General features: G+C 41.3%; 1 protein-coding gene and 1 long non-coding RNA gene across 3 annotated transcripts in view; one reads left to right on the forward strand and one right to left on the reverse strand.

Moving 5' to 3' along the window:
- LOC310766830 overlaps positions 1-13522 on the forward strand; it is a 102070-nt gene that overhangs the window by 19007 nt on the left and 69541 nt on the right. The window lies entirely within an intron of this gene.
- PPM1A (protein phosphatase, Mg2+/Mn2+ dependent 1A) overlaps positions 1-13522 on the reverse strand; it is a 36843-nt gene that overhangs the window by 15922 nt on the left and 7399 nt on the right. For both annotated transcript variants that reach the window (XM_083618520.1, XM_083618519.1), the window contains exon 2: positions 762-1615. In XM_083618520.1, the coding sequence (XP_083474646.1) occupies positions 762-1595 (834 nt within the window). In that variant the 5' untranslated portion in view covers positions 1596-1615. The remainder of the gene's footprint in view (positions 1-761; positions 1616-13522) is intronic.

Raw genomic sequence — 13522 nt, forward strand, 5'->3', positions numbered from 1 at the left:
AAAATACAGATTGCAACTGCAATACTAGTAAAACAAAAAAGCACCCTGTCTTGAGAGATAATATTAAAGGCATAGTCTTCAGCTTCTTGCATACTTTTTATGAAAGTGAAGGTTAAGGAAACAAAAGAGGAATGGGTAGTTTAGCTAGGCTACAAAATAGAAGAGGAAACAGTTTTTCAATAAAAGGCCTATTTGGCCTAAACTAGATACAACAGCAGTTGCATGTATCTTTTGACCTGCTCCCACCAAACCTCCATGATACTAATTTTAAGAAAAGGGTGGTGGAGGAGAAATATTAGTAAGTAAAGTTAGAGCTGATGTCGAATTTGGCTATGCGAGATCATTAGCTTAAAATAATTTACCAATGCACATGTTTTTCTCCAAAGAATGTAGAAAGCTGCCTTATATAATCAGATGATTGGTCCATCTCGCCTAGTATTGTTCACACTGACTGGTAGCAGCTTTCCAGGTTTTCAGACAGGAGTCTTTTCCAGCCCAACCTGGAGATGCTGAGGATTGAACCTTGGACCTTTGGACGGCAAAATGTTAACTGCCAATGAGCTACAGTCTCTTCCCTACATACAAAATTCAGCAACCTAGTAGCAAAGCATGTATGTTCAATATTGGTCCCAGAGAGTCAAAAGCCAGCTAAAATTGTGAATGACAAGGTACCACTTTCAACACCAGCTGTATCCATCATTTGCCAACACTACAACTAATCATACACATTTCAATATATCCCACATAAAACTTCTGGCTACCTTATACAAGCAGGTGTCGACTATCTCATTGCAAACTCTTTCAAGGTCATCAGTGACTTCAAGCCTTGATCTGACAAATTCACACAGCTCTTCATTTCCCATAACATCCCAGATGCCATCACAGGCCAGTATGATGAACTGATCATCATCTTCTGATCTCTCAATTTCATAAACTTCGGGCTCAGGTGAGACAAGCTGCTCTGTAGGGCCTTTCCCATGGACACATTTGTAATCAAAGTCTCCAAGTGCTCTAGACACAGCGAGGGAACCATTCACACGCTGAATCATGACTGAACCACCTGCATTCTGTATACGTTCCTTCTCCAGTGGATTATTTGGTTTGTGATCTTGCGTAAAGAAATAAACCTTTCTGTTTCTACAAAGTAATCCTCTAGAATCTCCACAGTTGATAAAATAAGTGTGCTGAGGAGAAATGAGGACTCCCACAGCTGTTGACCCGCTTCTGTCCGCACCATGCTTCTTCTCAGAAAGTAGCCTCATTTGTTCATCAATTTGCAGAAAACCTGTTCTGATTCCTGTCTTTACACTCTCCACGGATGGCGAAGCTCCACGGCCTTTAAAATCATGATTGCTTGTGATGTGATCTAATAAATGCTCGCAGCAGTATTTGGCAACTTGGGATCCAGCGTGTCCATCATACACAGCAAAAAAAGACCACCCGTCAAGTCCATTTGGTAAGCCAATTACAGCTGTATGCGCATCCTCCATCTCAACTCGCCAACCTTGCATGCTACTTAGCCCATAACGTAGTCCATTGCCCTGCCCTTGGGCATTGTGCTTCTCCATCTTTGGCTTATCTAAAAATGCTCCCATGATGTCTTGTCCTTTAAGATCTGCAGAGACAAATAGATCTGCTGTTAAGCTATTTTTAAGACAGTTAGCCGTTTAATCATATGCTGAACATGTTGCTTAAAGAAAACACGAACCTGAACTGCATTGCTTACTGTACAAAACAGACAGAATATGTTTAATTAACAGGGAGCTGAACTGTTCAGCTTGTGGCTTTGTGAACTTCACTCTTGGGAATAGTTTGTGTATTATTATAAATATTTAAATTGTTACTATGCAAGAGAATGGCTTGCGCTTTATTAATGTGGCTTTTATCAAAACATCTGCAGTAAGTGTAAATAAATCAAACCACAGCTCAGACGCTTAAGAAATAAACAAAGCTCAGTGGATTCTTGGTTGCACTGTACAGTAATATTTTCAGTCACCCATTTGTATACCAACACACCAAACCCAGATTTAACTAGATCCATCTTGTCATGCACTTGGCCAGTAACTGTCATGGAAGCTACCTGGAATGGAACATCCCCAACTGGAAAACAAAGAGCGTGTGTTTGTGGTTTTGTGTGTGTTTGTGTGTGCGCATATATATATATATATATATATATATATATATATACACACACACACACACACACACACACACACACACACACACATATATATATATATAGTGGTGATGGTGACTATACTGGACCAAAATCAATTTACTGGTTTCAAGACTGTTACATTTTGCCCTGTTCCGAGATTTTAAATGAAAAGCATGCTATAAGACCCCTAAATAAATGAATAAATCCATTTATTGCCCATCTATGGTGAAAAGTAATCTGTAAATACTGGGAAATCTACATAAATAATTTTCTCTTATCTTTCAGTGAGTAGATTTCAAGGCTGCTTGTCAATATCCTTCTTAAACTGTGGCACCTGGAACTGGACCAAGGCAGAATAGAGTGGTGCTATTACCTCCCTTGATCTGGACACTATACTTTCTGTTGATGCAACCTAGAATAGCATTAGCTTTTATTGCTGCTGCTTCACACTGTTGACTCATGTTGAATTTGTGGGTTACTAAGAACCCCTAGATCCTTTTCACATGTAAGCCAGGTATCCCTCATCTTCTATTTGTGCAGCTGGTTATTCCTGCCTAATTTGTACTGCTACATCAACAACTGATGTGCTCCGATGGGAAAATAAGAGGACAAAATTGACTGAACTGGGCTATGGACATAGTTGTGACAGAAGACTGTAAATCATACTTGCATCTGCTTAGCATCGTTAATTTTTAGGTTTTTGTGGGTTTTGTTTGAAAGAGCACAGCTTGTACTAATCACAACAGGTCAATGGTAATGGCACACTGTTCCAGTATATCATACATCTTTAAGTGATGTCTTTCTTCGTAGATTCTCCTTGTTTATTCTACCTGAACCCATTTTAGAAACAAAATCTGTATTCATGCCATAGTTACTGAAGATGAATAGTTATTGAAGTTTTCCAAAGAAATCTTACATCTATTTAAAAAAGAATGTATCTTATTCTTAACACATAAAGAAGTCTTTAAGCAATCATACAAATTCCACATTATATACAACACCCTAAAGTGCTATAGTGAAATAAAAGTATCCAACTATGTTTCAGTCATCTGCAAATGGGGATGTGCATACAATTTCAACTAACAACTGTACTGGATTGCTTTGAAACCTCTAACATATTCTGAGTAAAGTTCACACCTTTTAGAAAAGTAAGAGTTTCGTACAAGATGGCAAAATCTGTAGCTCTCCCCTCAGAAAAAAAACCTGAATGCAATGCATCAAATATTCAATCAACCAGGCCACCAAACATCTGCAGAGCCACAATATACAGTATGCTGTATTCAGCCTTAAGATCATATGTTGTGCATGCCTGGCATGGCATGGTCTCCCACACAGCGCAATATGAATGATCTTCGGATTTAACCATTCTATATAGATTTCAGGCCAGCTGTCTACACAATTAGGAAGTAACCCTGCTTGCTGGACAGAGGTAAGAACCAGATGAATAATTGGCCACAGACCTGGGTTTGGGGATGAGAACATAGAAGAGCCCTGAAGAGCAGAGCAAAGGCCTGTCTAGTCCGGCATCCTATACTCACAGTGGCTAACCAGTTGTGTATGTAAAGCCTTTATTGCAACAGGAAACACTGGCTGTAGCACAGTGTGGGTAATTAAGGGACACTATTGTCATAAAGATGGAAGAACAGGAAATAGAAGAGAGAGATGAAGCAGAAATCTCTGGGGACAACAGGTTTAGACAGGGGAAAGAACAAGTACAAGAGCAGGAAATGCTGCCTGAATATGCTGTTTCATGTGACTTTTTTATTATTATTCCTGCATTAGATCTCAGAGTGATTCTATTTGAAGAATATTTGTAAGCAGCTTTGGAGAGCTTCTCAGGGCTATAAAGCAGGATGTAACTATTCTGAATAATGAATATATAATACCAGGGAAATATATATGACTCTTAAGACCTGAATTTATCTATTCTGAATTGTGGAGCAAAAATGTATGTAATTGCTCACAGACTGTTGAAGAATTAATAATATTATTAATAATAATAATTATACCCCACCCATCTGGCTGGGTAAAAGATTTTTGATAGGTTCTTATCAAGACCCCTTTCTTTTATACCGCTCTCCTTTTTAAGGAGTCAGCAAACATATTTTAATCCCTAAGAACCAAGCCTACACAAGGCTGATAAAGCACCAGAAATTGCAGAATTTTGGAGATGCACACGCCATCAAGCCTAGCACTTCACTGTCCAGAGACAAGACTGCAACTTCCAAGCAAAGCATTCACTCAGTATTCCCTCTTATCAACTCTTTCTCATACCCAAGATTGAAACATGGCTCCATAGCTAGATCTTGTATATCATAATAGCCAGGAACATGAGCTGTGAACAGTCTCAGTTGAATTATCACCTACCTTAGAAAAGTTTTAAGCATTACCAAAATATGAGAAGAGCAATGAATACTTGAAAGAAACCATATAAACATTCATAAAACCACAGAGCACAAAGGGAAATCTTATAAAAATATGCCTCAAACCCTTATTAGCTAATATATTTATCTGTCTTTTAGCTAAACAAATACGTTGAAACTGTCATTGCATTGCCATTCACTTCCTTCCCAAAAGTCTAAAGTGGTTATCATATGAATGCAATTCCTCCAAATATAAGGGCTGGGATGCAGGTCAAATAATACAGTGGTACCTCGGGTTAAGTACTTAATTTGTTCTGGAGGTCCGTTCTTAACCTGAAACTGTTCTTAACCTGAAGCACCACTTTAGCTAATGGGGGCCTCCTGCTGCCGCTGCGCCGCCGCTGCACGATTTCTGTTCTCATCCTGAAGCAAAGTTCTTAACTTGAGGTACTATTTCTGGGTTAGCGGAGTCTGTAACTTGAAGCGTATGTAACCTGAAGCATACGGTATGTAACCCGAGGTATCACTGTACATGAAGTCAGGAATGCATACACGGCAGTCTCTTTTTATATCATCATGGGATTATTCAAGAATGAAGGCCTTGTGCTTCACAGACCTGCAAGACTCAGGGAGAAAGTCAGGTCTGTGCATACACAAGCCCACACACTCCTCATTTTGCAACAGGCATCCTGCAATCCTTAGGTGAATATGCTCTGCTCCCCTGCCCCAAATCAATTACATGTCCTAGTTTCTCCTATGGGTTACACGCTGTACTTATATGTATCCTTATGCATGATCATGAGGTTCAAGTGGAAACATGAGGCAAACACATAAATGGTCAACACAATGGCACAATTCACTTGTTTCCAGGAGTCACAACTACAACCAAGTCCACTGCATATATTTTATGAAAGAGGGGCTTCCATCTGATCTGGTATGGTGTTCCAGAAAAGAATGATTTCATTTAGAGATTTATTTATTTGTAGGATTTTCTCTAACACTTCAATAAATGTTTCTAGTTTACAGGAGATGAGTTAGTTGCTGCACTCGTCAGGGTGACTATTCTCCAGTCTTGGGGCCAAAAATATTTGAATTAACAAAATATGGTTTACACTTGCCACGCAAACGAAGTGTGTAAACAAGAATCTGACCTGGTCTGCAGGGCAAACAAACCACACCTTGCTGTTCAGATTTAACAGAAAACTATGATTTCCCACAAACCAAGAAGCAGCAAATGAAGTGGAACATTGAGGAATATATGTTTTTGTGAGCAGAGGGCCTGTTCCAATTAACACAAGGCTAGGGAATCTTTCCTCCTGGGACGGCTGCATCCGTTCAGGCATAAAATGTGTCAGGGGCCACATACCAGTGATGAAAGGGAGTGCCACTCCGCAGCCACACACCCCATTCCATCAAGTCATGCTCACATGCAAGCACACCCATTCATTCATTCTCTTTCACACATAACATCTATTCAATTCACACACAAGCCCCTCACTACAATTTGCACTGAGAAAAAGGCTCCTATTCGTTCCAATGGATCCCCCCCCAAAAAACTAGCAAGGGGTTGATCCAGATAGAAACCCTTGCTGGGGGAGTGTAAGAGGGACTTTTATCTTTTGCCCCTTGCTATGGCACAATGTAATCCAACATGGTCCCAACATTCACTCCAATGGATCATTTCTTGACAAGGCAAACTGCAAATACCAATCCTGATCAAAGCCACATCAAGGTGCATAGAGTTAAAGCCCCACTACATCCCCATGCCAGAGTCCCAACCCAAATTTGGCCCACTGTGCTCAGTATTTGCTACTTTTCTGTTGCTGGTTGAGGATGAAAAGAGAGCAGTAGGGATCTCAAGGAGCGGAACCACTGTCAGGCACTATACATACTGTCTCCACAGTATACTGCTTTTTACCTTCAACAATATTTTTTCATATTTTATCATAGGTTTTTGAACTTTGTGTATCTAACAGATTGTATAGTAGTGATCCCTTACTATCATGTTTTGTTATATATTGGGGTCAGTTATTCTGCATGTAAGTTAGTCTGAACATTATATATTATCACCAGCTAAACCAGGGCGGCCCAACTTTTCAAACCAAGGGGTTGCAAGAGTACTTCGGCATGGAACCTGGAGGCTGCACACAACTTTTTTTGGGGGGGGAGGCCGAAATCTGACGTCCCCCCCAAGTCCTCACACTACCTTCTGAAGTTCCGAAGTGTAGCTACAGTAATTGAAATGCCGTTGTCAGGGAATCAGGAGCAGGAGCACTGGGGAGAGAGGATTGGGAGAGCGAAGGGGAAGAATCCGAGGGCAGCGTAGGGGAGTATGACAGTGGCCCGAGAGATTCCATGAGCTTCTCCAGCGAATCAGAAGATTCCCAGAAGGGGGCGCCGATGGTCAGGGCAAGGGGGGTCCCAGGGGGGACGCACCAGAAACAAGGAGCCAGAGGGGAACCCCAAAGCAGCAGTGGAGGATCGGGACCAGTTTCCCCACCAGAGCGTAGTGGGGGGGAAGAGTCACATGTGTCAGGGGCAGTGTCTCCTCCAGAGAGGGAGTCAGGGCTGACCACGCCTCCAACGGAGGGGAGGTCAGTTGCAGCTAGCCCCCCCGAAGGGGGAAGCAGTGACAGCAGCAGTGAAACGGTCAGGAGGAAAGCTGCTGGCTGGGCGCGCGCGCCAAGTTCAAATGTGCAGGCGCGCGGAACAGCAGGAGACCCGGATGGGGAACCAGCTCCTAAAGCCCGCCAGAGGGAGGGAGAAGGCTCAGGGGAATCAGCGGGAGAAGAGGCTAGAAAGGGCGGAACCCCGGCGGGCAGGCGGACCCAGAGGAGGAAGGAGCAGCGGAGAAGGTGGAGCAAGGCTAGAATCTTAAATTGGTGTCAAGGGGGAGGAGACTCAGACGGAGCATCAGCGGTCTGACACTTGAGACGTGGGGCTGCGCGCTGCGGCTCTGGAAGTGAAACTGAACTTCAATAAAGACTTTTATACTTAACAACGAAGCAGCGTTGGTCCTTTGTGAGCTGGGACCTAGGGTAGCTCTGACAGCCGTTCTTTGGGAATGAAGTGCAAGGCTCTGGCAGGTTCTTAGAGCCCTCCAACCTCCTTCCAAAAGCTGGAAAAGTGCTAACTAGGCTTTGAAGAGGTAGGGCGACTCTAGGACCCTGTCAAAGCTTCCATGCCTCCTTCTCAAAGCCCAGCATCTCACTTACCCACAAGGCTTTGGGATGACAGCACAGGGGCTGGGGGGTCAAATGTTGAGGGCCACTAAAAAGGCCTTGAGGGCTGCATGTGGACCTTGGGCCACGAGTTGAAACACCCTTGGCTAAACTAGGACTGTTGCCTACTGCCTGCCCATAGGCAACCACTATATTACTCTTAATATTTCAAGTATATGTGGAATAGTACCAGAGTATATGGGGGTTTGAAGGCAGATTGCTTGCCTTAGGGGGCTTACATTAAAAATATTTATTGTGGGGAAGATAGCAAAGAAACGGGAGAGAGAGACAAGGTTCAGAAGGGATGATGTGAACAATGGAGTAATTCAATATTTTTAAGACTCAAAAGAGTTTATAAACTTATATCAATACATGTTGCAAGAAAATTCTATGGTGATTTCAGAGTGTTTATATGGATTGTTTGTATTTGTATATAATGATATTCACTACTTTAGTATTTTATATAAGTAGGCAGTAAAGTTAAAACTGCTTTCATGAAATTAGTCATTAAACAAGATCTTTAATTATAGGCAAGGAATGTTTGACCTGTGTAGGGAGGTGGGCTAATCTTTTATGTGCAGACTAGTAACTTTTTTTGCCAAGGTGATTTGCAAGGCTAGGGTAAGTCAAAGGCATCATACTATCCACAAGTCACCTATAGTTCCTGCTCAACTTGACCAAATAGAAATGATATATTAAAGTGCATCACCTCTAATTATCATTAGTACTATCATGAAAATGCATCTCATTCTACTGTTGTGGTAGCAAGGTAGACTAAGTGCTTTGGGTCTATGTTCTCAGATCAAAGAACTGCTGTTCCACATATCAGAATAATACTGACTTTCCCAGCAGTTGCCTTTCAGCTAAGAAGTGTACACAAAGTTCTTCACAAGAAAGTGCACATGTACCCTCCCAAAACAATCTACTGCTTATTTCTGGGTAAATGCCAAACAAGTGGGTACATGACATGAATGAGAAATATTTTCTGGATATACAGCAGTGGGAAAAGCTTTCAAAGTAGCAGAGTGTGTTTTCAGAAACCATGTTTCCCCCATGACAAACCACATAATGTTTCCAAAGTTAACATCTGTTTGTTTATGACAACAGTTCACATGCTCTTTTAATGTAGTGCTAATGATGTCAGTGCTCAGCATTTCGACTCATACACAAATCTCCAGAAATTATTCCAGAGAGCAGGCCTCTTGAATACAGAAAAATAACTATGTTTTGCTAATTTATTAGCAATCTCATGATGGATAAAGTACCCAACAAGTACCACCAATGGTACTGAAATGTATATGACAGAGACCCAAATATTTTCAGTGTTGCACACCATGCTATAAAGTGAAGTGATGACAAATTGTTATAAAGGGTATAGCAATGACTGCATGCATGCTTTCTGGAGGCACCCAACATCAAAAGAATAAATATAGCCCTCTAAAAGCATACTAAGACAGGAAAGCGTAGGAATAGATTGTCAATGTCATCACAGTACAAGATCAACAGGATGTCTTAACAACTTTGTTCAAGTGCAAAAGTGTAAGTATATAACAAACATCTAGATAAGTGGCCCATAAAGTGGCAAAAGTTAGATTCTGAACTAGCTAGTAAGTTCTGAAAACTCAAATGTCAGTTGATTATCTGAAGCAAACATATATTCTGTGTATGTGGTAGTCATGTTTGCAGCTTCTGAAGGCTTGAGGCTCAGGTGGCCTTGGTGGCATGGAGTGCCTTCCATCAGCTTCAACTGGTGGCCCAGCTGCACCCCTATCTGGACAGGGAAAGCCTAACTTCTATCATCTATGCTCTGGTAACCTCTAGGTTAGATTACTGCAATGTGTTATACGTGGGGCTGCCTCTAATGATGGTTTGGAAACTAGGTGGTGCAAAATTCAGTGGCCAAGCTGCTCACCAGGGCAAGTCAAGTTGAGCATATAACATCAATTCTGGCCCAACTGCATTGGCTGACAATTAGTTTCTGGGCCCAATTCAGAGTACTGGCTTTGACCTATAAAGCCTTAAATGGTTGAGGACCACAAGACCTCAAAGACTGACTCTTCCCATTTGAACCAACCTGGACACTGTGATCATCATCTGAGGCCCTCCCTCACGAGGTCATGAGGGTGGCAACATGAGAGCCGGCCTTTTTTGTGGTGGCTCCCTGCTTGTGGAAGCCTCTCCCCAGGGAGGCTTGCTTGGCATTTTCGTTATGTATATTTAGGCGCTAGGCAAAAATGAACTTTTAAATTGTAAACCACTCTGTGATCTGCAGATGAAGGGTGGCACAGAAATTTAGTGAGTAGGTAAGTAGCCTCCCTAGCCTCCAGGTGTGGGGATGGTAGAAATTAATTGATTAACTCTTATAGATTTTTTAAAAGCAAGGGCTCCAATGTTTTCTTCCTACCTCAAGCATGGTAAATCCAAGCCATTCACCTTAGGATAGGGGGAACTTAATGTATTCTTCCCAAAGTTCTGGTGGTTTCCTGCCTTTTAGAATGGAAGAATAATGCTTCTTGCCCTGATATTATCATGTTCTAATACCCCTTACAGAGTCCTGCGTGCTTTCCTAACAGCAGCCCCTTTCCCCCTTTGCTTACAAATAGAAGGGACTTGAATCATGAAATAACATACCTACTCCCACCAGGGTACCTAGCAAAGGAATAGAATTAAAATGTGTAGATGCAGATACCAAGGATAAACAAGTGAAGAAGGCCTTCTCTTCTGGATATACGCTTCTTCAAGTTTGGATATACACTTCTTCAAGTTCTCTTCAACATTCTGTTTTTTGCTATCTGCATCATAAGGCCTGCTGTCAATTTTAGATTGTCCACCCACTGCATGAGTGGCCATCACCTAGATTTTTAAAAAATTGTATGGTCTGCACAGTAGCACTCCTCTGTTCCACCAGCCTGAGAAAACTTTCAGCACATGTCCTGCAGATGTGCCTTTTAACTTCAGACTTTTATGACTGTTTTTTGTCCTAAGCATAATCTTCAACCTGCTCTATTTCTCTAACTTGTCTTAGCTAAATTCATCTTCAGTCCTACCTTTTTAATTCTTAATTTAGTTTAGTTAATTTAGTGGGCACCGGTCCCGCCCCTGGGGCAGATTGGACTGAACCCAAGGGGACGCTAAGTTGTTTTTTTCCTGAAAAGGGGGTAGTAGGCCAAATAAGTTTGAGAACCTCTGGTTTAGTTCTTCCAGGATTTATTTTAGCTATTATAACTGTATCATCAACATATCGTAGATCCTCTGTTAACATTCATTCCCCTTTCTGGCCAATAAAGCTTTTAAAACACATCTTTCAAGGCAAGTGTAAATTAGCTCAGGTGATAAGTTATCTCCTTGTCTTCTGCCTCTTTTCAAATGTACTGGATTGGTATTTATATGGAGATGATAAGTTGCTGCTGCCTTGTCTGCTATTTCTTGTAGTAGCTGGTTGCATCTGATATCAATTCTGCAATTTTGTAATGGCCACTGTAATGCCCAGGTTTCAATAGTATCAAAGTCTTTTTCCTAACCAATGAATCCAACATATATAGGTATAGTCGTCACATTTTTCTATCAACATTTTCATGGTTAATAGATTATCTGCCGTAGAATATGCTGCCAAACTCACGTGTTCAAAACTCCCATTGTTCTAGGCCAGGCATAGGCAAACTTGGCCCTCCAGACGTTTTGGGACTATAACTCCCATCATCCCTGACCACTGGTCCTGTTAGCTAGGGATGATGGGAGTTGTAGTCCCAAAACATCTGGAGGGCCGAGTTTGGGGATGCCTGTTCTAGGCACATTTTGCGACAGGGAATTTCATTAGCATGAGCAGTTTCTGAGCTCTGGGCACAGTACTGCGCCTAAGATTTCAGATTTAAACTGCAGAGTACAAGAAAAGAAGGACCTTTCTCTGCCTCCCTACTTCAAGCTACTCTTTGAAGACTGGAGAAGAGACCCTTTTAAGAATAATAGGGGGGTGGGCAGGGGAAGGACAAGACCATGTGAAAAATGAACATAATATTTAGTTGCAGTTCATTCATTTTCAGCTTTGCATTCTTGTTATTAAAAAATACGCATAGACATTCCGTAGTTGGGCCCATAACCTAGGTTTAAGGTGCCATTTAGCTCCTAGCTTTCATACTTCAGTTTCTAACACTGGTTTCACTACAGCAGGAGTGAGAAACCTTCCAGATGTACTTGGACTCCCAACTCCATTTAGTCCCAGCCAACTTGGTCAATCATGAGAAGATGGTGGGAATTACTGCCTAGCAACATTTGGAGGGCTATAGGTTCCCCATCCCTACAATGGAGTTTAGAGCAGCTAGTTCATCCAATAAGATATTAATCTATGTTAAGACATTTTTAAACAAAATGCTGACATCACATTACTGGTCATGATATAAACAAATCGTGTCTTCTGTTGTAGAGTTCAGTTTTCTAGTCTAGTAGGATCTTTGGGGGGGGGGGATCACCTTGAAACAAATGTAACATTCTGATATAAATGTGAATCACTGTGTTTTATAGTTATTGATCCAGAAAGGCATATAATACCAGTCTTTTGTGTACTTAAGTCAGTGCAACTTCTCACATGTGTAACAGTTAAAATATGTGCAGCAATACTTGGATGAAAGCCAAAGCTGCTTATGTAAAAGCATGAAAACACATTTGCTGAGTTTTGCAAAGCAAACATAAAGGAGATAAAGAAGTAATATATTACTTTACCTAGCTTGGCTCAATCTTATCCAACTGAGGAAAGTTTCATAGACTCGCAGAATTGTAGAGATGGAAGGGACCCTTATCCAACCCAACCCAATGCAGAGCAAGAACCTCAACTAAAGCATCCATGACAGATGACCATCCAATCTCTGCTTTAAAACCTCCAATGTTGATATTTGATATTTAACTAAATTGTAGGTGCTGCCAGATACTCAAATTCATTTTAATTTATACTACCTTTTTATTTAGACAACATTTCAATTTCAAACTGATCTTATAAACACAAGAAGGTACTTTTGTTCAAAGTTTATTAAATTAGAGAGTTCTCTGTTCCAAGGAAATTTTTATCTGGTCATATTTGACACATTTCATTTCCAAAGTATCTTTTGAATACTAGCCTTTGTAGAAATTCAGATGCAAAGCAAAGTATAGGCTCAAGGAATCAGGAGGAATAAATGGGAGATGTGGGGAGGAAAAAAGATCAGCATTAAAGGCAAAGACCAAAGATGGAGAATGTGTCCCTAGTTTGCAATCAACGTTTGAGTGATATTTCTGATTGACTGCTTTAAGGGGTCAGGGAATCCTTTTTGGGTGAAGCAGGGCTCAAGCTGGCAAGCCTTCTCTCATGTCTGGGTTAAAGCTCCAGATACTGATTACCTTGGGATGCTCAGGTGCCCTTTAGAAGTAGCAATGTGGTTAGCTACTTTCCCATGAAGTGATCCCACATGGATGGGATAATGCAACCATATACTGTAGATAGGGCTAATCATTGAGTCTTCACCACAGCACTGAATTCCAAGACCCACATGATAAGCCACACTGCCATATCATTCAGACACAGCTCCTAGATATCATGTCACCTAAAGGAAAAACAGCCCCAGATACTCTATGTAGACTTGAAATAGAGACAAAAGCTTACTAAAATTCAAAAGCAAGCACCAATTACCAAAAAGAACAAAGGCTGTGGGATCCACCTGCTTTTCACAAATGAGCTATTTAAGTTATCAGTGTTATACTGTCTTGCTTAATTTAGTATTCCAGAAACAGAAATATGAGAGGTCTGACCTTAT

Source organism: Podarcis filfolensis, assembly GCF_964270895.1.
Source record: "Podarcis filfolensis genome assembly, chromosome: 1".
Classification (NCBI taxonomy): domain Eukaryota; kingdom Metazoa; phylum Chordata; class Lepidosauria; order Squamata; family Lacertidae; genus Podarcis; species Podarcis filfolensis.